General features: G+C 37.5%; 1 protein-coding gene across 1 annotated transcript in view; it reads left to right on the forward strand.

Moving 5' to 3' along the window:
- LOC136413985 (single Ig IL-1-related receptor-like) overlaps window positions 1–23019 on the forward strand; it is a 36938-nt gene extending 13919 nt beyond the window's left edge. Inside the window, exons 2-7 of the mRNA XM_066397760.1 lie at window positions 8145–8326; window positions 15653–15748; window positions 15916–16021; window positions 19098–19228; window positions 19935–20237; window positions 20318–23019. Coding sequence (XP_066253857.1) covers window positions 8145–8326; window positions 15653–15748; window positions 15916–16021; window positions 19098–19228; window positions 19935–20237; window positions 20318–20712 — 1213 coding nt within the window. The 3' untranslated portion in view covers window positions 20713–23019. The remainder of the gene's footprint in view (window positions 1–8144; window positions 8327–15652; window positions 15749–15915; window positions 16022–19097; window positions 19229–19934; window positions 20238–20317) is intronic.
- The last annotated feature ends 521 nt before the right edge of the window (window positions 23020–23540 follow it).

Genomic DNA, 23540 nt, shown 5'->3' on the forward strand with positions numbered 1-23540 from the left:
TTTATTTTCTTTAAATTCAACTTTTGCCCATCTTTTTAACTTAAGATGTTCAGGATTCCACTTGAAATTATCCAGTTAATCTGGTTACTACTGCTGGAAAACTAATCTTGACTAATCAGAGTAGAATCAAAATCTTCTGACTTGGTAGGAAGTTCGTCACACATCATGTGAGATTAGTTTTTCATATTTTATTTCTATCAAATTCTACTCATTAATAACAAAATATTTGTCCGCATTGCCTTTGAAATTGGCTAGGTTTATTAGAATTTGTCTATCTTTGAGAAGTGACGAAAATTTTATATTTAGGTTCAAATTCTCAAACTTTAACCGAACTTGTACGTCTGTTGGCAGTCTACGATCAGGAGTATTTCTGACATTAAAATTAGCCTTCGTGCTACACCCAAATTACCACATCTTTCAACCATACGTCATCTTAATATATCTTCATGAAAGATAAATATCAGTAATAAGGCCTGAAACGGCATTATTAAGCTAATTACATACTAATTAGACTTTGAGGCCAGGAAGGATTGAATGATTGTTTCACGTTAAAAATGATATTTAGGGATTTTTTTGCTTAATTATAGATTTTTCCTGCCATACAGCGGGTCCAATATGGGGCTGTCCAGCATGGGGACCTCGTAAACGGCAAAATCATGTTTATCGACATACTCTTGAGACGAAAGAAGACTACGAAGGAGAGTTCAAGCTTTTGCAGCTATCACACCAAATATGTTACTTAAAGTGTTTACGTTATCTTAAAATCGGCAAAAAAAACTTGCCAGGGCCGTATTTAGAAAATATAACGTTGATGACGCTTGTTGAAATTTAATTTCGAAGCTCATCCAGACCTTCTTTGTAGAAAATCTGCATAAATAATTTTCAAAGTTCAACGCTTCTCGGATGTTACAAACGTAGAACACTTGTAAACTAACAGAACTATGTTTTCCATTGAATATAGTACAGAATGCCGCGTCTTCCTTCTAAAAAGGCAATTTCTTCTTAAGGCCGCCATTAGTAGTACACTCGACCTGGTGAGTCTGCGTAATCTATGGCAATCCGTGTTAAATTGCTTATAGCACTTTGAAAACAGTAGATATGGCCAGTGCAATAACACTACTTCCTTGATTCTAATTCAATGAATAATCATAATAATTTGTTCTTCCTTTCGTTGAACGCACAAATTGTAGTTGTTTGTCATTTCTTGGGAAAAATCTTGGCATTGCTCATTTTGTATTGTCCGCATAGGCGCAGACACGCGGGGAATTTCCAAGATATCGGTCCGTTAATCGCGTTCCAGAAAGCAATTTGAGCCAGTTTTCAGGAACGACGGTTAAAGCATAAAAATGGGACGCGTTGAAGGGTTTAGTGATTTAATCCAATAAGCCCAGACTAATGGAGTATAAAAAATCTGAATAGTTGGCTGCCGTACCACCTGCGCAACCTTTGGGCAGAATTTGCTAGAGTCGCATTTGAATAGCTGAGCTCATACTATCATTAACCCGCCGGGGAATCTTCCTAATAAATCCACAAATAAACTGGCGCGTCAGCTTTCTGTTTCGAAACATAATTGAGGAGTTTACGATCATGATTATTCATGACGAATTCGTCGTTGCACTCTGATGAACGTCCTAAATTAAGTTCTCAAACACTCCAAGGCGCAGAAACAAAAGATTATGTTGACAGGCTAATGATGACCCATGGCGGCAAAGGCTTTGACCAGCCCGGGCAAATAAGAGTATTTGAACGGGCAACGAAAAAAACAAACGTAGTTTACGGTTTGCAAATACGACGAGAAAGCAAACAGTGGATTTGTCAACGATACTTTCTTGGAATTTGTGGGTGTATTTAGATGAGTACAAAGAAGAAATTAGTTTTTTTTTTGCAGAAGGCTGAGAGAAACAAATAACGTTGAAAATGAGAAAGTTGTGGTCATACCGACCAGCGAAAGAAATAAAATGATTTGGCAATGCTCTGCATTGCATAGACGACCTTTTTTAGGAACTCACTTTTTTCGACCCAATGACGACTTACTCTTGCAACCCAAGACACCTCCGGCTACTGCCACAAAAGAAGCAACAAAACAAATTAATACGAAAAACACCGACAAAACCTAAATTGCCACTGACCATCACAAATGGTCGGAAACGGGCAAAAGCAAATCTTTTATGTTCCAGACACACATTCCACTCCATTAAAGAACCCAAAAGGACGTATAAAAAATTGGTGTACGATGGCGCTTCTTTTTTAATTCTGAATGGAAAATGGGTACCAGACGGACCGGGTTCGCGATTACCATCAGCTCGTTTTGTTTGTTATGTGGGCACAACCCCACAAAGAATTCAAATTAGCTTTTATACAAGTTCTCACCAGTTCAAGACAGATGAGAGCAAGGGAGCGGTACCACAACATAGAAAGGAGTTTACGAGACTCCAGTTTAATATGCACCTTAAAGGTTTTAGTTTGTTTAATGCGGCTCTTTATTAATTCTATTTGAAGAAATCGAAAATTATTGTAAAAATAATTTTCAAAACCGTTTTATTGTGTGGACGTTATTGCGTTTTAATATGTGGTTCTCCATCATACAAGAACTCGATATAATTTGAACCGGACAATTCCAGGGGTCGGCCCTTGTGGGCCCGCCGACGTCACTGTGTTAAGGTTTGATTGATGATCTGTGTTCTAGGATGTCTCGGGTCAATTAACCGCCAAAGTTTAAATAAAATCTGATCCAAAAGAATTTTAATTCGACATTTATTTTTAGATTTAAAAATATTGAAATCTTTTTACTGAATCTTAAATACTGCCTAATGCATTATGGTGAAATAGCTCTGTGAGAGATTATAAATGGCTGAAATCTGTAAAACCATGATAATTTATTCTTACGTTCCCATACTTGCGATTCTATTTTTCTTCCGTTTTTTTACTGATTTTTCATGTTAAATTTGATGATTGTCAGTGGTGTCCCAATTACCTGCCCCTAACTTTCAAATAAAGGCTCAAAATCCACTAAAATGTAATTTATTTTCATTTTGACAAATTATAATGAAAAAAACTGAAACTGGTGATTGAACGGGTTGCATTTCACAACTAGTAATATAATGATATTAGGTTCCATTATTTTATAACTTTGTTAACAAATAAGACAGTGACAATAGGAGTTACTGTTACTCTACAGACATAAGCTCCAGGGGGAATATGTTCCAATGCATGCCAATTTCTCATGAGATTAATAGAGTCCTGAATGAAAATCATTAGGAAACGTTATTTTGTGTAACTCGTGTCATTTTGCGGGACCTTGCTTCGCTCCTCCAATAGAATCTTGTTACTTACATAAGACATTTCCTAACTAGTTACATAAATAGCAATATATTAGAAAAAGTTCGTGGCATGTTCGAAGCAGGAATCGAATGTCAATGTCTATTATCAGGTCAGTTCAGGTCATTTCAGGTGGGTCTTCCAGTTGAAGTAAAAACATCGCAACGAATGTTTCTATTTATTGGTTTCATCATGTATGTTTGTGTACAAATAACAAGTCTTTCTAATTTTTGGATCTTTGCCTAAAATATCATTTTTCGGAATCTTTTTGCTCCAGACTCGGTAGAAGATACAGGTTCTGCTTTCTGGGGTTCCCCAAAATTCAACTGAATAGGAGACTGTGACGCATCAACGTTAGGAAATGACTGTAGCAATTCTGTGACTGGATGGTTTAATAATGGCATCATTGCAACTCAATCCTGCATCTTATTCACCCATAATGAACACTATCGGATTTGATGTGCATAGTACATATCTATATTTCACACCTCTTTAGCTTCAAAGGTCATCTCTAACTGCCTTTTTAAATCCACCTACACATCTTTGGACGACAAATACCTTAACAAAGGTGGATCTTTGAATATATATACATTACAAATGGAAGGTCAAACCTTTTGGCAACTTAATAAGGCAATGATTAATCTACCTGCTGAAGCAGGGTAACCTGTAATTTCATATTTCTTCTATTACCTGCCAAATTTTTCTGCCGAACCGAGCTATTAGGTTTCATCCTTTGGTTTCTTGCGCCAGACATAAAAAGATGTGAAAAAATGGAATGTTGGGAATTTGGTTTTTGGGCTGTAATGGAATATCGATTTTGCCTTAGGCATAAGAAAATAACCATGTAAACCCTTGTGGCAAATGTTTACAAGACTACAGGAAAATTTTGCCACTCAAAGCTTCTTAAGTGTTAATTGTAAGGAAATTACATAGCTACGTTATTGCTTAAGCAGGACCCTTTCCGATATGCCAAACGCACAACCAAAGTTCCTTTTGATTGTTCTCCCTTTTGGTTTTCATATGGACAAAAATGCACATATATGTAACTGTGGGAAAATATTTTACAAAAGTGCCTTTACGGGCCAGGTCACTACTTCGAGTGTTTACGGACAAGTCTGACTTGGTCATAACTGGTCTGCATGGACAATTAAATCACAAGCAAATCTTTTAGATTTGAAAACGTTTCGGGACCCCAAAGCTTGAGTCAAAGAAAAGAATTGCTATAAAAATAATAAATTGAATGCAAAATGGGGATGAATCATCATCATCATCTGGCTCTTCGAAATCCGTGGGACGATAAATATTCCACGAATCAGGGTTATGACAAGATTAACTGTGAAGCTTATAAATAAAACGACTGTAAAATTTCATTTTAAACGGTTCAAATCGGCGTTTTATGACCGTTTTTAATTGCAGTTTACGTGCACAATGCATTGTTATTCGTGCTGCTAGCTCCAGGGGAGGTGGATACAGATGAAACTTGAAAGGAAATATTTGGTATTGTGTAGACTTGATTAATTACTAAAATGGAAATTTAATCGAATTCGTGGAGAATTCGCTGAAATGAAAATTTAACGCATTTTTTTAGAATTAATGGTTTTTCCATATAGACGGACGGAGAAAAAAATGTTGGAAAGCATTAGAAAGCAGGCGTCTAAGTTTAATAGTCGTAATCAAATTTAGGATTCCCCATGCAATTCAATAACACGTGGGGATGCAGTTAAATCATAAACACATACAACAAACACGGCCTTTCATTGCCTTTTAATAAGAGAACCATATAATCGCAACAATCGATGTATGACGGTGTCTTTACGGGCTTCGCTTTATGGGGCTATTAGCTTTCATTCCAATGACGGCTATATCACAAATTGGGGTTCGGGGAAAAAGTGTACGCTCTGTATAAATAGAAATTTATTGGTGAAAATTATATTTAGCTTAACGATAGCCTGTAAAGTCACGGAAGATTTATTGATACCCCACACTGCGGCACCTGAACCCAGGGGGCTAACTTGATAGTTTCTTTGAGGCGCTTGTTATAAACAGGCATGTGCAAAGTCCGAGAAAAACGTTCATTTAAAATATTTGGTTTGTCGAGTTGTTCAACCATATATCATGCCCCTCTTCCGAAACACTTCTTGTTGATCATTTTTATTAGTAATTTTTCTGTGTCTTCACCTCCTCTCGAAGAGAAGCCTTAAAGTAGAAGATGGATAGACGGAGAGTAGATCGTATATTGGAAAGCGGTAGGCGACTCGAATTTTAAGGATTGTCTCGATTTTGAATGTTTTACACCGGCATCCTAATGAAAACCTGAAGATGGGGGATTTATACCGATTTCCAGAGGTGCAGTAGCCCTGAAGAATGTTGTACAAGAATTTTGAGCAATACATACAGATCGTCTTGAAGGCATAGGCAAGAAGGAATTATCCCTACTGTCAATCACAACGCATAACACACCCTAATATACAGGGTGATCCCTAAAGGCGTTCCGATATTTAAGGAGCTGATTCTCTGGATTGTTCCAGGACGAAAACGTTATATGTATAAATATATGTCCTAAAATGAGTCGTTTCCAAGATACAAATTTTGCAACCATGAAATTCGAAGGGAAAATAACTTCAGTGCTTATTTAATTTTATTTGAACCATAGTAACATGTCATTCAACAGAAATTTCAATAGTTGCACAAATGTTAATAAATCCTAGTGTTAATTAATCCTAATGTTAGTAAATCCTTTAATTTTCATTTTGGCTTTTGCTGTTGACAAATTTCGGATTTAGGGCCATAATTAATTAATGTGTATTTCTGAGAACAAGAAATCTAGAAATATCTTATTTTTCGATCTAGAATATGTTTTTGGGGCCAAATTGGCTAAAGATACTTGACGAGATATCAGAGATATTTTTTTGAAATTCGCACGTGTTCCCCGCAGCCAGCTTCAATACGTCTGACTCTACCCCAATTTCGGTGCTGTAATGCGAAGGAAAAAAACCCAATTTTAAGGTAATTGTATTGACTTAAAACCTGCTTAATACATCTATAGCATGGAAACTAATGAGCCTGAATTGAAATTCATTGCTGGCAAGGACCCTGCTACAAAGTAAATTCTTCGAAATCCGGTACCACGCACACTGCTGCTCATGATTGGCACTTTAGTCGCACAGTTATGAAGTGTATTGTTTAATTTTTTCGTGCCGGCTATAACATGCATCGATGTATGTACACGGAGGATGTTAGAAAACAGCGTGACGATTTCTCATTAAACGGCTACATTACACTTGCAACAGAAGGTGTCGAGTAATGGTTCCGCGAACACCAAATGGTGAAAACAAGATCTCATTTAAACCAGCACTTCGTGGGGAGGCCGCGAGGGAGACGAGAATGCGCTTGATACAGTCGATTAAAAGATGTAATAAACCATTCGATGGGCTGTGATAGATTACAATAGGTATCCTTGGTATTCAATCTGTTACAGGCTTGTCCTCTTAGCAGGATTCTGATAATCGGTAGCAGCGTCCACAGTTGTGCAACTGCACCCCTTCAGAAGCACGTTTGAGTACGAGCCGAGGCCGTTTTTCCTTCCAATCCTAACCAGTTCAAGTCTTTCAAATCCGATCGCTTGTTTTGCCTGCGTTACGTATTCCACAAAAATTTAAGGTCTTTTATTCGCCGACGACAGAGTCATCACTGCTAATGAGGGAGATGATATTCATAAAGCTGAGGCGCTTCAATAAGTGAACGAAGATCTATGCAACAGGAAAGACAATGTTGTGGTCTTTTTGCTTAATGAATGTACAGGTTTTTATTAGCGTCATGTAATAGAACGAGCGAGCGTTACGTAGTGTGACATAACAGGGAAATTTAACCACATGCAGAGAAACAAGCTTCATGCGCTCAACAGAAGCTTCAGTAGCCTCTAGTATTTCCATGGCATAGATATTTAAACACAAAACACGACCGTGTACAATCCTTAGTATATTTATGCAGTACGACTCATCATAATCCACAGTTTACTTTGTAATTATACATTTCGCGGAATCCATTACAATTATGAACGTTGTATGGCATCCTCGAATTAGGCAAGGTTAGTTTATTATAAAACCTATCATTGGACGTTATTCGTAATTCGTTTTAATAGATCGAACGATAATTAAATTACGTACATCACTCTTCAAAGTTTTTTTAAAGTCGTAATTTTTAATTGTGCAACAAGTGAGAAATGCGTAATTTTATGCAACGATCGCGATTCTGGCTGGACTAGATTGCGGGAAAAACGTGGTACGCAAAATATCCTTTCCTGATGAATTTCATACATGATTTGTTTCTGATTCATCGTAAAGCGAAGGAATTCTAAGAAATAATTAAATATTACAACTAGTTGCGAAATGTAAGATTAGATTAAAAGAAACGTTTATATTTATGCCATTACTTAGAAATTTTACAATTTTGTGCAACGAATAGTATTCAGCCGACGAATGAAATGAAGTCCCGCAATCCAACTCGAGTTACACAAAACTCTTATTTCCTAACGAGTTTCAGGTTAAGGATCAGCAGAAACAAATCAAAGGAACACAGCATCTTTAACTCATTTAAATTACGCTTCGTATCTATGGCATTGCAACCACTGTCGTTATTGCACCCATTTCTTAACCGATTTACAAAATTAAGGGCCTGCTTTCATTTCATAACAAGTTAGGCAATGGAACCCCTATCGCCACCGGCTTCGATCAAGTAAACTGTCATTTTATTTATCAAAATTGAAAAAAAACTTATGCCTACATACATATGTACTTTTTTGTTAATTTTATTTTTTTTAATTTCAGGTTTAAAGATGGCCAGCCATATCCTTGGGGTCTAGATCTTTCCACGTTAGTGATATTTCCTGAAAATGCCAACCAAACCATCTTCACCCACCACGTTCAAAGCGGCGATACAGGAGTCTACAGTTGTTTGTTAAGAAACGAGACTGTGATGCAAACGCATACCATCAATCTTAAAGTGTTTGGTAAGTTATTGGTTTTGTTCGCATACCTCGATAAGTAAATAACAAGAACTTAGTTTTTTATACTTAATGTCATATTTACATGCAATCTAAATAGACCTTATCTAAAAAGCAACACCCACAGCTATAATGCCCAACGAAGGTGTGAATCTAGTGAATACCCTGGGATTGTCAAATTTGGTGATCTCTCTGATGTTCCATTGGATTTTAATGCTGAACTTGCGATAATTTTAAATAGCAAAAAAGTCAGTGACGTAGGAGTTTTTTCCACATGAATTTTCCAAAACAATGTTGTACACATTAAGAATAGCTTCTGTACTAAGTCCAATTAATATCCTTCTTTGATACGCCACTGGGTTTTTTATCGAAATCTATAAAATTTATACATTGTAGGAGAAATTTGTATAATGCTAGAAAAATTATGTGAAGTCTGTGGGTGTAACTCCAACAACTCAGATAAAGCTTAAAGTCACTCAATAATGATTACAGACCAAAATGAAATAAATTTTTCTTTAATTTACAAATTTTGTTGCTCCTGGCATGCCTCTAGAATCTGATTGAATTACACATAATTCATTTCTAGTAGAATTTCTAATCAATTAGGCGTTAAATTACTACAAAATAAACGACAGAACGCATATAAGTATAATTTAGATCTATTATATAGAGGGGCGCATTTGCAAAGGCTAATGGAATGCATTTTATGAAACAAATGCTATCGTGCATGAATGATGAACTCGTAATTCACGTTCGACAGCATTTGTTTTTTCACTTAAAAAGCTTTATCAAGATTAAGTCGTATTATGCCTATGACATGTTTTATTCAAATCAGCGAGACCATTAAAAATCGGATTTCGATTGCTTTGAATTCCAATCTATGTGGTTTGTGTATAGTCTATATTTATCTAATGTGATATGTTTAAAGCTAGCTGATCAAAACTATAAATAAAAGTGCGCTACTTTTTTTAACGAAGGATTAGGGATCCGTTCCGTTATCCGAGAATGTTTTCATAACAACTTTGCCAATTGCTTGTTTGAATTAATGGCTAGTTTAAGGCGAATTGGTAATTAGCCATTGATCAAGTTATAGACTGTTAAAAATGTTCTTCCCTGAAAAAAATGTTTACGTTTGAAGATTATTTAAAAGCGTTTATGCGTAAGCTAGATCCGTAACACATTTTTTGTGGACACGGGAAATAATTAAGGAACAAATTTCTGGTGTTGCAGTAAAGAGCTTTTCGTATCCTTACATCGATATACAATCGTAGGTGTCAGATACTCGTGTATTTCAAAAGTTTTTTAGCTCTCGACTAAGTGGGCATTATAACTCATAACGTCAAAAACTAAGCGAAAGATAAATTATATTGTAGATTTCCTGCACAGGCAACGTTCAAATAAGTATCAATCAATGGCAGCCACGCACTCTTTGGTTAATGAAAAGCGGTCATGTGTACCGACTTGAATTGCAAAGCAGGGCCGAACAAAATTATATTTCTTCTTCTAGTTGTCTGTTTGAAAATACTGCTCATAATTAACAAAAAAAAAGTTTTGTCCTTAAAAACCAGAAATGCCATCCATTTCTGCAAATGGGCGCATTCAGAGAACAGCAGCGCTTTATTGCAGAGGTTGCATTTCGTTGTAGCGCTGACTTAGAATGATGAAATGTGTTACTTTGGAATTTTGAGTCTCCAGTTTTTACAAGATAAAAAGAACGACTCTTTGTCAAATCAAATTGTCCGACAAAAAGTAGTCAGCGAATTGAAGTTTCAATTGTTGCAGCGCTCGTTCATTTTAAATTCCCTGAATGCGCTCAGTGTTTCGAAATTTTAAACGATATCTTTATAACATTCTTCCAAATTTAAGGTAAAGTAACTAATAAATACTAATAAAAACTAATAAAGTGTCCCATCTAAAATACATCGCAATCAAACAAATCGGTTAGTAAATTCTTCGGCGATAACAATATATTTTATATGGGAATTTTTAACATCCTTTTCAGCTTGAGTCAAAGGAAAACCTGTGCAAGCGACCGTAAGGCAATTTATGTTCCCTATTCCTCGTAACTACCTACAACGTGTTAATTAACGGTCTAAAAAGGTAGCCTAAACTCTACGTTAACCCAAAATCGTTCTGAAGGGCGTTATAGTTATGTAATATACAGGATGATTCATTAACACTGAGACAACCGAAAGCTGGAGATGTTACACGTCAAAGGGTGATGATTGGAGAAAATATGCCTTATCCGAAAGTTGATAGTTTCGGATATACACAGTGTTGAAAGTTAAAATTTTAATTCATTTTTTTGTCATTATTCTGAAAATATTTAGGTTAGGCCCTTGAAAATTTGTATAGTTATCACTTATTTAATTTTTATGTGTTCTAGAAAATGAAAATACACTTGCTTTTAATTTCTCGTATTATAAAATTTAAACATACTGTTAGTTAAATAGATTTTTCTCGAAAACGTATCAAGATATCAGAATGAAATAAAAATAAATAAATAATGGAAAAATTATTGCTCTTTCAGATGTTGAATCAAATTTCACGTTAGATATACAGGGTAAAAAGTTATCAACTGCAAATTCCGCAAAATTGACCGTAAGTAGCGTCCTCTATTAGCAATGTAGAAATTGCAAAACATATCTCATTCGTCACCTAAAAAAATAATTACAAATTTTCAAGTATCTAACCTAAACTAGATATTTTCAGATTACTGGCAAAAAAATGAATTAAAATTTCAACTTTCGACACTCTGTATATATCAGAAACTAACAACTTTCAGGTAAGACATATTTCTCCAATAGTCACCAGTTGAGGTGTAGTCTCTCCAGCTTTCGGTTGTTCCACTCTTAATGAACCACCCTGTATATGACCAACAATCGACCAAGTTCGGTCCTGTTGGAAATTATTTAGTAAGTTTCATTGTATGAAAATGAAATTGAGCTTTAACCTACGCACGTTCTTACAAAGGTGATATCGGCTATTGCACAAGCAATTCTGAAGTGTCAGCTGCGAAAAAGATCAAGAACCCCACTGTCGACGTCCGCCTCTGGCAACCGCCGGTCCTGCAAAGGGCCGATTTGACCGGAAATGCGTGGGAAGTGCGGTTTGGTTGGAATATTCGATTTCGTCTACATTACCTGTGTGTGTTGCAAATATAATACCTACTTGTGCTGTAGTGTGTGTATCACATGTTTCACTTAACTGATTCTTTCATGGGATTAAAACGCGAGACTTTTAAGGACCCCTTCAGAAGGGCTACTTAGATGGAGTTATGAAGGGTTCCAGCAAATTCCGAACGTCAGCCACATAGAGAGAAAACATACTAACGTGACTTTACAGATGCTTGCCAATCACCGAAATCCCCTTTAACCATCGTTAAAGGCATTTCGAGTGAAGCAGAACATAAATTATTGTAATGTGATCGACTGTAACGGTTTCGAATCCATTCGATTCAACTACAGGCGATCACAGACAAAAGGAAAAAATCGTTAAAAAATTATTCCTATTCGGTTCTGAACTATAGGTAAAACTTGCATCAGAATCCTCTACCTTGTCGTCCTGAAGCCCAAAGAGCACCAGAATTTTTCTTGATACATCGAATTAATGGAATTTCATTTGTCCCTTGAGGATGTTTGAGACATACATATGAAAACACATTTGTGGCTTTAACTTTCAATTCTTTAGCCCTAGTCCTAGCCCTGGCCAGATCTCTCTAGAGATCGCCCACTAGAGAATTCTCATCTGAGATTTTCTTCTACCATAAATTATTAGATTTACGTATCCAATCTGTCTAGACCAAAAAGGAATAAACAGCCATATTAGTTTTCACTCATCGTAAACGCTTAGACTCAATAAAGAACGGATGATTAGATAAATAAACAGAATATGAAATGGAAGATATAAGTATCATATAGTATAAAGGAGTGAGTGATTGGTTAGTTATTTTTCGATCGTTCTAAGCTACGCTTCTAATAAGGAATATAAGAATCATTTCTGCTTGCAGTAAACTACATCGTGTTTTATTTTAATGTCCAAACCCATGCTTCAATATAAATCACATCATATTTCTCTCCTGAATTAATAAACCTGCACAAGGTGGGTAAAGGTCTTCGTAAAGGAGCTCGTAGATGGTTCCGCCCCAAATGCCCCCCTTCGAAAAATCAGTTGACCCCTTTTAGAGTGTCTAAAATCATTAGAAAAATGGAGATATGAGTCCAATGATACTTAATTTATGTACGTTGAATACTGTTATCTTCGTTTAACGTTAATGAAAACGTTTTAATACATGGTGGTTTATAATTCACTGTCAATATACAGATAGCTATTAATATTAGGTACTGGCCGGCGAAATCTCCCCAGATAATGCAGCTGTCTTTAGTTATGCATAGTATAATACCACATTTATCTTTCGACTTTGTTTCTGCATTGTTTTAACACACACAGCAAAAAGAAAATAGGAAAAACCGCATTACACCGTAAAGCGATTGCATACATTTCCATACAAAGAACAGCTAATTTGGAGGAACAAGGATCAGCAATAAGCTGCTCAATAGCACCGCCTGTATTTGGTGCGTCACAATATGTTTAATTACAACTCAGTTCGCGGAAGCTGTATCAACTATTGCTATCTTAGTTTAAATACAGAGGTTTTTTCACGAACTGCTTGGAGAACACCTGGTGCTAATTGAGTGGTAAGATATAACGGAATTCTCTGGAAATGTACACAGGGTGGGACACTTTTAAAGGGAATGCCCGATTTTTAGCCGAGATAAAATGTGAAAAATCCACAAAACTTATTTGAATCAGATCGATTCGAATGGTTCAGCGTACGGTGCCTGCGAGGTACTGCAGAGCTTGGGCGCCATTTGAAGTACACCTTGTAGATGTAAGGCGGGGATAAAGCAAGTAAAATCGCAAATTGGACTTTGGCAAGCTGCTCCGTTTCCTGGTTGCTCCGTTGATTGTCTTGTGAACTAAGTTGATGAAAAAACGTACCCATTTTTTGAAAAACCGATGTTTGTTTCACCCGCCTATCCCATTTTGTACTCACCAATTTTTTGTGCAGATTAGTTTATTTCAAGAGGTGTCTGCTAAAATTAACCCTTTGCACCCGAGGCCTTTTTCGCTCGAGAGAATGCTAAGCTCAGACTATTGCTAAAGATAGAAGCATGGTGAAATATCGCCCCTCGCCGGAATTCTCGACGTTGACCTCGTCATCCGACGATAGTAAATCGAAGCAACATATGAGGGCAAACAAACTAAAATTGTCCACTAAGCATCGCACCGCACCCCTCACATCGTACCTCGCCCCTTGCATCGTACCTCACTCCTCACATCGTACCGCACCCCTGACATCGCCGTAAAATGACGAACAAAATATTTTGTTTTTGCCGCGGCGAGGTGCTTCAATCTTGCTCTGTGATTGGTTCTCTCAACCCCCCACTCTCCCTATGCGGCAAGAGTGCACGTTGCGTTTAATCAACAGTACTCAATATGTTCGGTACGATGGAAGGACCGACAAACAATGACTAACAAATATTATATTTAGCACTGTAGAAATTTCATTTTATATCTATTTTAGTTCCAGTGTAATGTACCCGTATGCTACGCCCATGTGCATCATCATACAACAAAATAAACTGCATCTTTCTTCCCACCTGAGGGCTACTACTTATTTTTCTTCCACGCTGATGGGCTGCTCATGCAAGTTGGCATATTGTTCTTCGATTCTGGGTGTGATAAGCTGCAAGATGTAATCAAACGTAGACTGGGTAATTCTTAAGTATTCATAATATCGATGAGGATATTCTCTAAGTTGCTGATGTAAATGAAAGAATTCACCAAGTCTAACACGCTGTTGATTTACTGGATGCATATTCCACCTTCGATCCCCCTTTGCCGCCAATAGCCACCATATCACAGTATTTGGCGAGTCACTATCACTATTTGAATCAGACATTTTTTCTACTTCTTTGTTCGTAAGAAGCTAGACAAATAAACTGTTATAAAAGGCGATACAAACTTCTTCACTATGTTCAATCAGCGATGATGTTCAATTCCTGGCGAGGGGCGAGGTTTTACTATGTTTCTATCCATAAGGTGGATGTTTCTATTTCTTCTAAGACTACAGGCCGAACCTGGTCCAGGAAGAAAGATATCTTATTGCGTATATGAAACAAACATATCCAGATGGAGGATGAACGACGCCGGCACGTCAAAGCGCCGTACCAGCACCGGTCGAGTGCAAAGGGTTAATAAAATTCAATAAAAACTAACATTGAAATTGAAAATGTTTATCCATAAATGGGTCCACCACCCCTTTCTAATCCACATATCGAACTCCATCTCCCTTGAAATTTCAAAAATTATTAAAATTGACGAAGAATGATTTTTTCAGAGCAACGAATTTTTTTAGTACTGAAACTGCAGTATTTTGAATCATATATCGATCAGACAGGTCTTAAGTCTTTTTTTTGAGATTGGAGATCATAAAGCAGGAGTTATGGGTTAGCATTACTAAATGCCCACACTACACTACTCGCATTTCAGATTCGATATATGAATTAAACAATCTACTGACGTGTTCATTGAACAGGAAACATGACTCCGCCCTTAACAGTGCAATGAACAATACATATGGTAATAGACCATAAGTTAAACCCTGCACTGGGCTATGTAGGTAGGTGTAAATTGTCTACCTCCGCAACGAGGTCCATTAAAACGCATTAAATTGTATCATTTGTAAATGTATGCAAATCATTGCTTTAGTTTCAATACCGAGTGTTCATTATGCACCTGCTTTTTCACATTTAAATGCTTTCGAATGTTTAACAAGGACCCGTACTCTAACAACAATGGTACGTGATGATACGACTTGCATGAAGAAACACCTAGATCACTCATTTAACTCCTTTTGTTTAGGACCCCCTTTCTCGGACATAATACAAATATAAGCGATACCATTAACGTCGGGGACGTCTATTCTACTTCAGCGATATAACCTAAGTGACAAATTAAGTCTAATTGCTAACTACCAAATAAACATTATAAGGTATACAAAGAACGTTAATGAATCTTGCAACAAAGACGTCGTCAAAACAAAAAACTTACTACCTGACCATGAAGTCAGGAGGTCTTAGATCAGTCGTGCCGCGAGGCAATGGACATCATCCAAGAACTATATTCTTCGCTCAGGGCATTGTGCTTATGTCATATGGGTAATATGATCAGCTTTCTGTAATAAGGCTTGTTGAAACGCGATTTGGATGGTTTTTTTGCTCATTTTTTTCTTTTTTGATTGCACATAACAGTCTTATTTTGTTTCAGATAAATTGCCGGACGATCCCAAAATAACGTATGTGTCAGAAGATAAAGAAGTTTATGCTGGGGACACAACGCGTCTCTTATGTGAAGCCTTTGGAGGTAAACTACTCAGTAATGATAGACTTTTTTGAATTTATACGTTTATGATTGTAAGCTTGAGGAATGTTATCGGACAGAGGTCAACTAAACCAAAGGGTAACGTCACTCAAGTTTAACCGAACGATGACGCGTTAGCTAACTATGTATTTACGATTCTCTTAATGCAGGCAGAGTGAATCTTCCTGATGCCCACAGCGAAGTTATCTGGTTGAAGGAATTAACCAACGGATCAACCATAGAAGTTCCCGCAGAAGTTCAAAAGACAATATCGAGGTAATTATAAAAACCAGCCCTAGAGTAGTTAATATAATGATCATTTTACTTGCACATTCTTAAAGATGAATTTGCTGAATCGGAGAGCAGCATTTGGGTTTTTTCGGTCATGCATGTGTTCAACAGATTAAACCTACTCGCCTTAAAACAAAGAGCATGGATGACCAGCAGTATTTCCCAGTATTTTCGTATGAAACACAACCGGTAGTGGATAATTTTGAAACCGCGGCTAGTAACACAACTTAAATGATCTATTAAAAATCTGCATGTTCCTGATATCGAGTTCAATTTATCTATACGACTTTCACTTAGTTGTCGTTTGAGGTCGGGAGTATAGATACCTATCTTATAATATGCAAAACAGCTATTACACATGCTTAAAAAATAATAATTCAAGGGTGAGCTGCTCTGGCTAGGGGAAAGTGTGTTTGGTGAGCCACTCCTAAAAGTTCGCAAACTAACTGGGGTCATCCGATGTAGGCACCATTTTTTGTTTGCTCAGTTTTCTGAACTCCCCAACTATCCTTCAGAATCAACAAACACGAGATCGGTGATAGCCATGGCCATCTGTTCATGCAGAAATTTTTATCGATATTTCCTTCGCCTTGTTGAATATTTGTGTGAATGAAATCATAATTTTAATTTTGAACTTCCTTGATTGTAGCGACCGAGTGGTTAAACTGCAAATTGAGAAGATTTATTAAGTCTCAAGTCTTTGACTAATTTTTTTCGTCGCGAGGAAAATCTTCAAAATAAACCTGGCTTGAAGTTCTGGAGGCCAGGTAGCGTGGGATTCGCCGAATCGCCTACTCATAAAAACCTCGGGATGGAGGAATTTTCCCTCACTTCGCACCTCTCAGTGAGGGATATATCATCAAGGTCGGAGAAGACTGCGAGTAGCTACTATCATTCTGCTAGTTGATTCCGCGCTCTCCTCAACTGCTATATTGTAAACCATCTACTGTCTCTTTGAGTTAATTCAGTCCTATTGTATTTCTTTTTGCTCTTCATGTAGTCGAGAGGGCCTTCGTGATGATTTCGCACCTCCTCATGCTCAAATTGTACCCTTTCTAGAAGTAGTAACGCCACTCTTCCTCCTTTCAATCCTTTTGTCTATGCCCTTCTGATCCCGTATCGTGTTGCTACCAATCCATTATTATTATTTATTATTATTATTATTATTATTACCAATTACATCAAATCCGACAGAGATTTTTGCATTTTTCTTCGGCTATAGAAATTGTTTCTGCATGTCTGCATTTCCTCCTGAGATCCTTCTTTTGGCATCGTGGCATCCATACGTGTATGATCGTCCTTAGGTGTTTAGTCCCTTCGTCTTTTCGTCCTGACCTCCTACGGCCTTTCTTGTCGTGCTTGCCCCCCAAGTGCTGGTTTTTGATAATGCAGTAGATCTTTCTTTCAGCAGCCCCGTGTCCAGGCAGTCCCCGGTTTTACCCACTGAGCATCCATCCTTCTGCCTTCCGAGTTTGTTATCTCTCTCTTGTTCTTCTGAGATTGGTTACTCGGACTCAGGAAAGGAGGCATTCAGAGGTCATCACGTGGAGGTGCGGGCAAGTCTTTGGCCCCCTCTTTAACTGATTTGATGGGACCCAATATGTATAAACACTAGTATCTTCGTGTCTCGAGTTTTCTTCCAATCGTCTAGTTGGGATAGGATGACCTGCTTCTACCTTGTTTCCTGACACCTTACTGTCACCTTTCTGGGGAATTTAACTTTTTTTGAGATATTAAATGATAAGTTAGCAAAGCACTCTGGTAGAGTTATCAGAAGAAGAAAAAGAATTTCCTGATTTCGCCGTTTTATCTGGAAATGGTCGCCATGGAAATAGGCTATTAACAGATACACAGGATAAGCGAGGATTTTAAACAGTCCAATCTCTGAACTAATGGGAACTGAAATAAACGAAACCAGGCAGCACGAAACAAAGTGCGTAACATATTATTGCCATTATCAAAAGAGCTGGAACTTGTCCGATAATAATTATCTCCATCATCAAAGGCATTAAAACAACGGGAAAAAAGTCAAGAGAAGACGAGTTTACCGTCGCTCGTTCTCACGAAATGGTGCCAAAAACGTAAACATTTTGGTTAAAACAAAACGGTAAGCTCTAACGCACACCGTAAAACGTAGGTAGGTGCGATGCGTTAAAAGTCGTACAAATCATGGTATCGAAAACGATATCTCAAGCCCAATATGGTCAATAAAAAATGCGTCATTACCTAACCCTCCAAAGATCGCATGGTGCACTCTCGGTGGATTTATCTCATAGTTCGGTACCTACCACCGACCGCGACTTGTTCCTGATTTTGTCCCCGCGGTACCCGCGACAGTAAAGAGCCGCTGACCCGTCTGGTTCCAATTACGGGTAATTATCAAGTTTTTTGCGGTGCTAATCGAGAGAACCCACTAGCAGGTACATATCGAAAAAATTCCCATGCCGCCCGGATGCCGATGTAAACGTCGGATAAATTTGCTGCTGCTGATGCATTTGCTAATTGCTTTGAATCGAAACGGCCGCCAAGTCTCAGCAATTGTTCGAAATATTTTTACTTTTTCAATCGTTAAAAAAATATTTCTTACGATGTGTCCGAAGGGCGCATGAAAACAATCGATGAAAGTACTAAGAAAGCAACAGTTAAAACTAAACCTGCATGGAATATACCTCAGGTTGTAGCTTGACGAATACGATTCCATCCGAAACGAGTTTAATGTGGCGGAAACTTGGCGGAAATAATGCCAGACATAGTGCAAAATCACGAACCTCCATTTGGGTTTCTCCTTTATATTGTTCTTTTTTTGCATTCTGATGGTCCTTTGTTCTAATTTGAATGCAACTTGCCGGCGACGAAATTTATGTAGAGATGAAAGCTGCAACTTGCAGTTGCGTTACTTGTTTCAGTCACCGTTGCCATCTCAGTCCATAATTAGGGTTGATAAATACTGTTTAATTACTTAATAATAATCGGGCATTTTAAACATATTGTCAACGATGAGTACAAGTACCAATCTTCCAACTTCCTTTTGGATGAGTTTTAAGTATTTTTTTGTTCTCAGGGAAGAGGGACAAACATTCGGAACATATCTAATATTCAACGAAACAAAGTTAGATGATTATGCTACCTACATCTGCGTTATTAGCAAGCCTGGCAATACAATAAATAAAAGCGTTACAATAAAGGAAAAAGGTAGGTAAAATTTTAGTGTAATCTTTCATTTTTGCGGCTTAATGAATCATTAAGAATTTACGACATTTTTGTGATATATTCATGAGGCAATTCACGTGGAATAGTGAAAGAGTTTGCGAATATGCCAAGGTTCACGTGCCAACCTAACTTTCATCAACTGCCAAACTAACCTTCATCAAGTGTCAAACTAACTTTCATAAAGTGTCAAGCTAATTTCCATCAAGTGTCAAACTAACCTTTATCAAGTGTCAAAGTAACTTTCATCAAGTGTCAAACTAACTTGCAATCCGTATCGGGCGGTTGCGCATGCATAAAACCCCATTTGCACTTATCTACAGACTCCAGAATTTTAGAGTAAATGCAGTCAGAAACGTGTGTTACTCAGATATCTTCGTCTTTAGTACTAGCACGCGCACTTGTGATTATACGTTTCGAATCGCTTTAATGGAATTTTTAATTATTATTTCGGGCACTTGCGATAAAGAAAAGTCGCAGTAGATCCCAATTTACAATTTTGGATTCATACGAGTATAATCGCAGGTCCGAGCCAGCCCTGAAGCCGGCTGCACATCGATAACGAATTCCTGAATTTATTTGTGGATATACAACGATTTCATGAAGAAATTGTTAGTGCAATGCCATCTTTGCTAATCTACGACTCAGTCCTATGTTTCATTTTATGTTTAAAATAAACATTATTTTCTAGTCCGTGTCCAAGATTACATCAACCGGAACCCATTCCCTCTTAAAGAAGTTCTAATATTCTCTATCGTGGCCATCATACTATTGGCCACAGGTCTGGTCGTAATCAAGCAATACGGACTCAGGGGCCTAGTGATGCTCAAAGACAGATTCGGCACTGTGGAAGAAAACGATGGAAAAAGAAACGATGTACTTATAGCCTACGCACCCAAAGACAGCGAACTGGTTCTTGGAGTCATGGTTCCTAACTTGGAAGGAAGAGGGTACAATTGCGTTGCCAAAGAGTTGTCTCCAGATATAACAAATTGTAAGTCCTCAAGTGCACAAGTGAAGCAAATTTAGATATCGTTCCAACATGCTCTAAGTCAATTTTTTCGTTTCTTCCAGGGTCAACCACACTTTCGCAGCAAGCCCCATCCTCTCGTCGCCTAATCACGATACTCTCCCCAGGATCACTTAAAAACTCCTGGATCTCAACTAATCTCTACCAAGCTCTGAAACAGCTCCAAAGCATCGAGACTCCAAGACTGATATGCGTTTCGTTGAAGGATCTGCCCTTCTCTGAAAACGAAGCCAAGAACGGAGCCGGTGAAACTCTTGCTTCGGTCGCTAGATCAATGAATGTTATCACCTGGGAAAGGTCTAATGATTCTAGGTTTTGGTTGAACCTTTGTAGGGAATTGCCGGCGAAGCGGGGCACCTCGAGTGCTATGGAGATGACGCATCAATCGAGACCGAGACTGACTTCTGAGAGAAGTGTTGATAATCTTATGGTTGTATAATGTGATGAAGTGGTATGTTGAAACCCAGAAATGTTTCTTTTCCTCTGAACCGAGTTACTTAGTGACATGAAGTGGTATGCTGGTTTAGTGCACCCCAGCAGGCTGTATTCTTTTTAATTGATAACCCTTTTACTGCGCAGTATTGGTTTTAGTTATTTACTATTATTAGAGACTGGTATCGTTTAATTAATAACATTGTTCTGCGAAGTCTGTGTTTTTGTCATATAAATATATACTTAAAAGGTTGCAAGTAGATCGTTAATAACACTAATTTAACGTAAATTTTATATATAATTTATTTTAGGCATTTAAATTATTTATTTTTTTTGTATGTCTCCTTGAGAAAATATTTAATTTTTCACGTCGATCTATCATTCTGCATACAACTATAAATAACAGTCGCTGTTGTTTTTAGTTAGAGAACTCATGCTTATTCCATACACATGATTTTAGATAAATGGGTAGGTGGTTAATGTGATGGAGCAACGCCGAGGTACTAGAAACCTTCATGTAGTAAAATACATGCTTTTGTAATATTAAATTTTATCAGTCGTAGAGTATATTAATGCCCATGATACAAATGGTAAAAGGTGTGATATATCAGGTCTGTTCCAAAACAGGTAAATCAGATCCAAGTCGTCAGAAACATGGATCAAGACCCTTTGCACATATTTCTGACTATGCCCGACTATTTGGACTTGATTTCCAAGCCTGTTAGAATGAAGTCATGGTCATCTCAGTATCTTAGGCTTTACGCAGGGTGGGATTCATGGACTCGCGTAAATGGGTGACCCAGGCGTAACATGAGCAATTGGCCGGTAACTTTTCGTTCTTCAACGCGTCCTCGGGCGAGTTTCGACACACAAAATTTGATATTTTTCAAACTTCTAAGAGCCACTCCGACAGCTAAATGACTTGAGTACTTTCCTTCACCGCAGACAAGGGCCTGTTTGAAGGATCTCCTCAGTCTGCCCCTCGGATTATCCTTAAGCCCAGCGGCCAAGCCTAAACGTGGTTAAATTCCAAAGATTTACAAGCAAAATTCTTTTTTATTTAGGCCGCGTTTCAGCAGTGCGCCAGCTTTTGTAAAAGTTAGGAAAACCTTTTTTCCCTGTCGCAAGTCGTTTGGCTATTAAAAACCCTTAAAATTCATATTTAAGGTGTGCCGCGCACTTATACCTCCCGAGAACTTAACTCCAGAACCGATTAGACTTGATACCCTCCGAAGAAGGTCGTGTTCCCACGTGCTTTTCGGCCGCTCAAACAATCAAAAGCTTTTATGAGGTTCCTGGCACTTGCAAATTGGCGCTCATACCTCCTAAAGAGCCAACTCGAGATTTCACACTTGCTACCTCTATGTCGAAAAAAGGTACTTTGGTTGGAGGTAGGTGTGGTGTACGCTTCACAAAAAGTTGGCCCAATAACATTGAAAGTGTTCCACTAAATCAAGCATTATTTTGGCCAACTAAAATGTGCAATATAAGTACCTGCACCTATGATAGACCGAAAACCGTACGTCCATACGATCGATTAACAAAAATTTATGGACGAATTACTCCTCCCTGGGCCGTCCTGTGTGGTCCACCTGTTTGAATCAAAACAGTAATGTCCACATGCGCAATTTATATCCAATGTCTTCGTGTCATGTATAATTAATTCTCGTACTTATATATAAGTAGTAATGTATTTGCATGCCTTCCATTCCTATGTTAAGATTCATGACGTTTTCATTCACAAGTTGCATATTAAAGTTTAAGAATGTGATTTGCCAGAGATTTAGTTAATTCAACTCACATGGGTATATCCATCAAGAACAGACCTACACAGGTAATCTCCCATTTAATTTAATTATCCAATGAACGCTGATCGGAACGGCCCGAGAGTCGTTCCAGCTAGGAACGAGGGAAAAACCGTTCCGGCCAGGAACGGGAGGAAAACCGTTCCGGCAGGGACGCAACGCAATCACTCGAAATTATTTTGCGTTTTGTATCATCAGTCCCTTCTTTTATAGATGAAGATTTTTAAACGACGATTCCTATCAACGTTTTAAATAATTTTCTGTCCATACTGATAGGTTTGTGTTGGATATAATGTGTGAATTCTTCATTATACAGTCAAGTTTTCATCACTGTATCCTTAATATAAACCTTCGTTTGAATTCTGTTACTGTAAGATGTTATACATATATAGGCATACTAAATATGTATCTACATGTGATTTAATGTTATTATGTATTTTTTTCGGTATAGCTGCATAGAAACTGCATATTTTTAATAACGATCATTAATAAATCTGTATTTTGTACAACTAGTGTATTATTTCATGTTCCCATATGGGTAATATTTTACCGTTGCCGAAATATTGCACAGTTACCGGTTCAAAATGATTAAATCTGCAAGGCATTAAATGGCTAAGTAACGCTAAATATGATTTTATAAAATTCGAATGGTAGTTATCTTGAATCTGAAAAGCTGGATTAATAATTATACAGGGTGATTCAAAACTCAATACAAAGAATTTAGGAAGCATTTTTTTGACGTCAAAATAAAGCTTTTTTGTCTAAAAGTGGACCCGCAAAAGCTTAATCTTCAATATACAGTGTGTTAGAGTATTGTCATTTTCGGTCAGCATACAGGATGTTTTAAGTTAAGTGCGCACCACGGGCAACATTTTTATTATTAAAGATGGAAAGAAAAACGATTACGTTTTTTACTTATTTCATTGCGTTTTCCATTGAGGGCATCAAAATAATGCAAATGCATCCATAACTTCATATTACCCTTGAATTAACAAATAACAGAGATATACAAAGTGTCCGTGGGGATCTT

This window comes from Euwallacea similis, chromosome 16, assembly GCF_039881205.1.
Source record: "Euwallacea similis isolate ESF13 chromosome 16, ESF131.1, whole genome shotgun sequence".
Lineage (NCBI taxonomy): Eukaryota > Metazoa > Arthropoda > Insecta > Coleoptera > Curculionidae > Euwallacea > Euwallacea similis.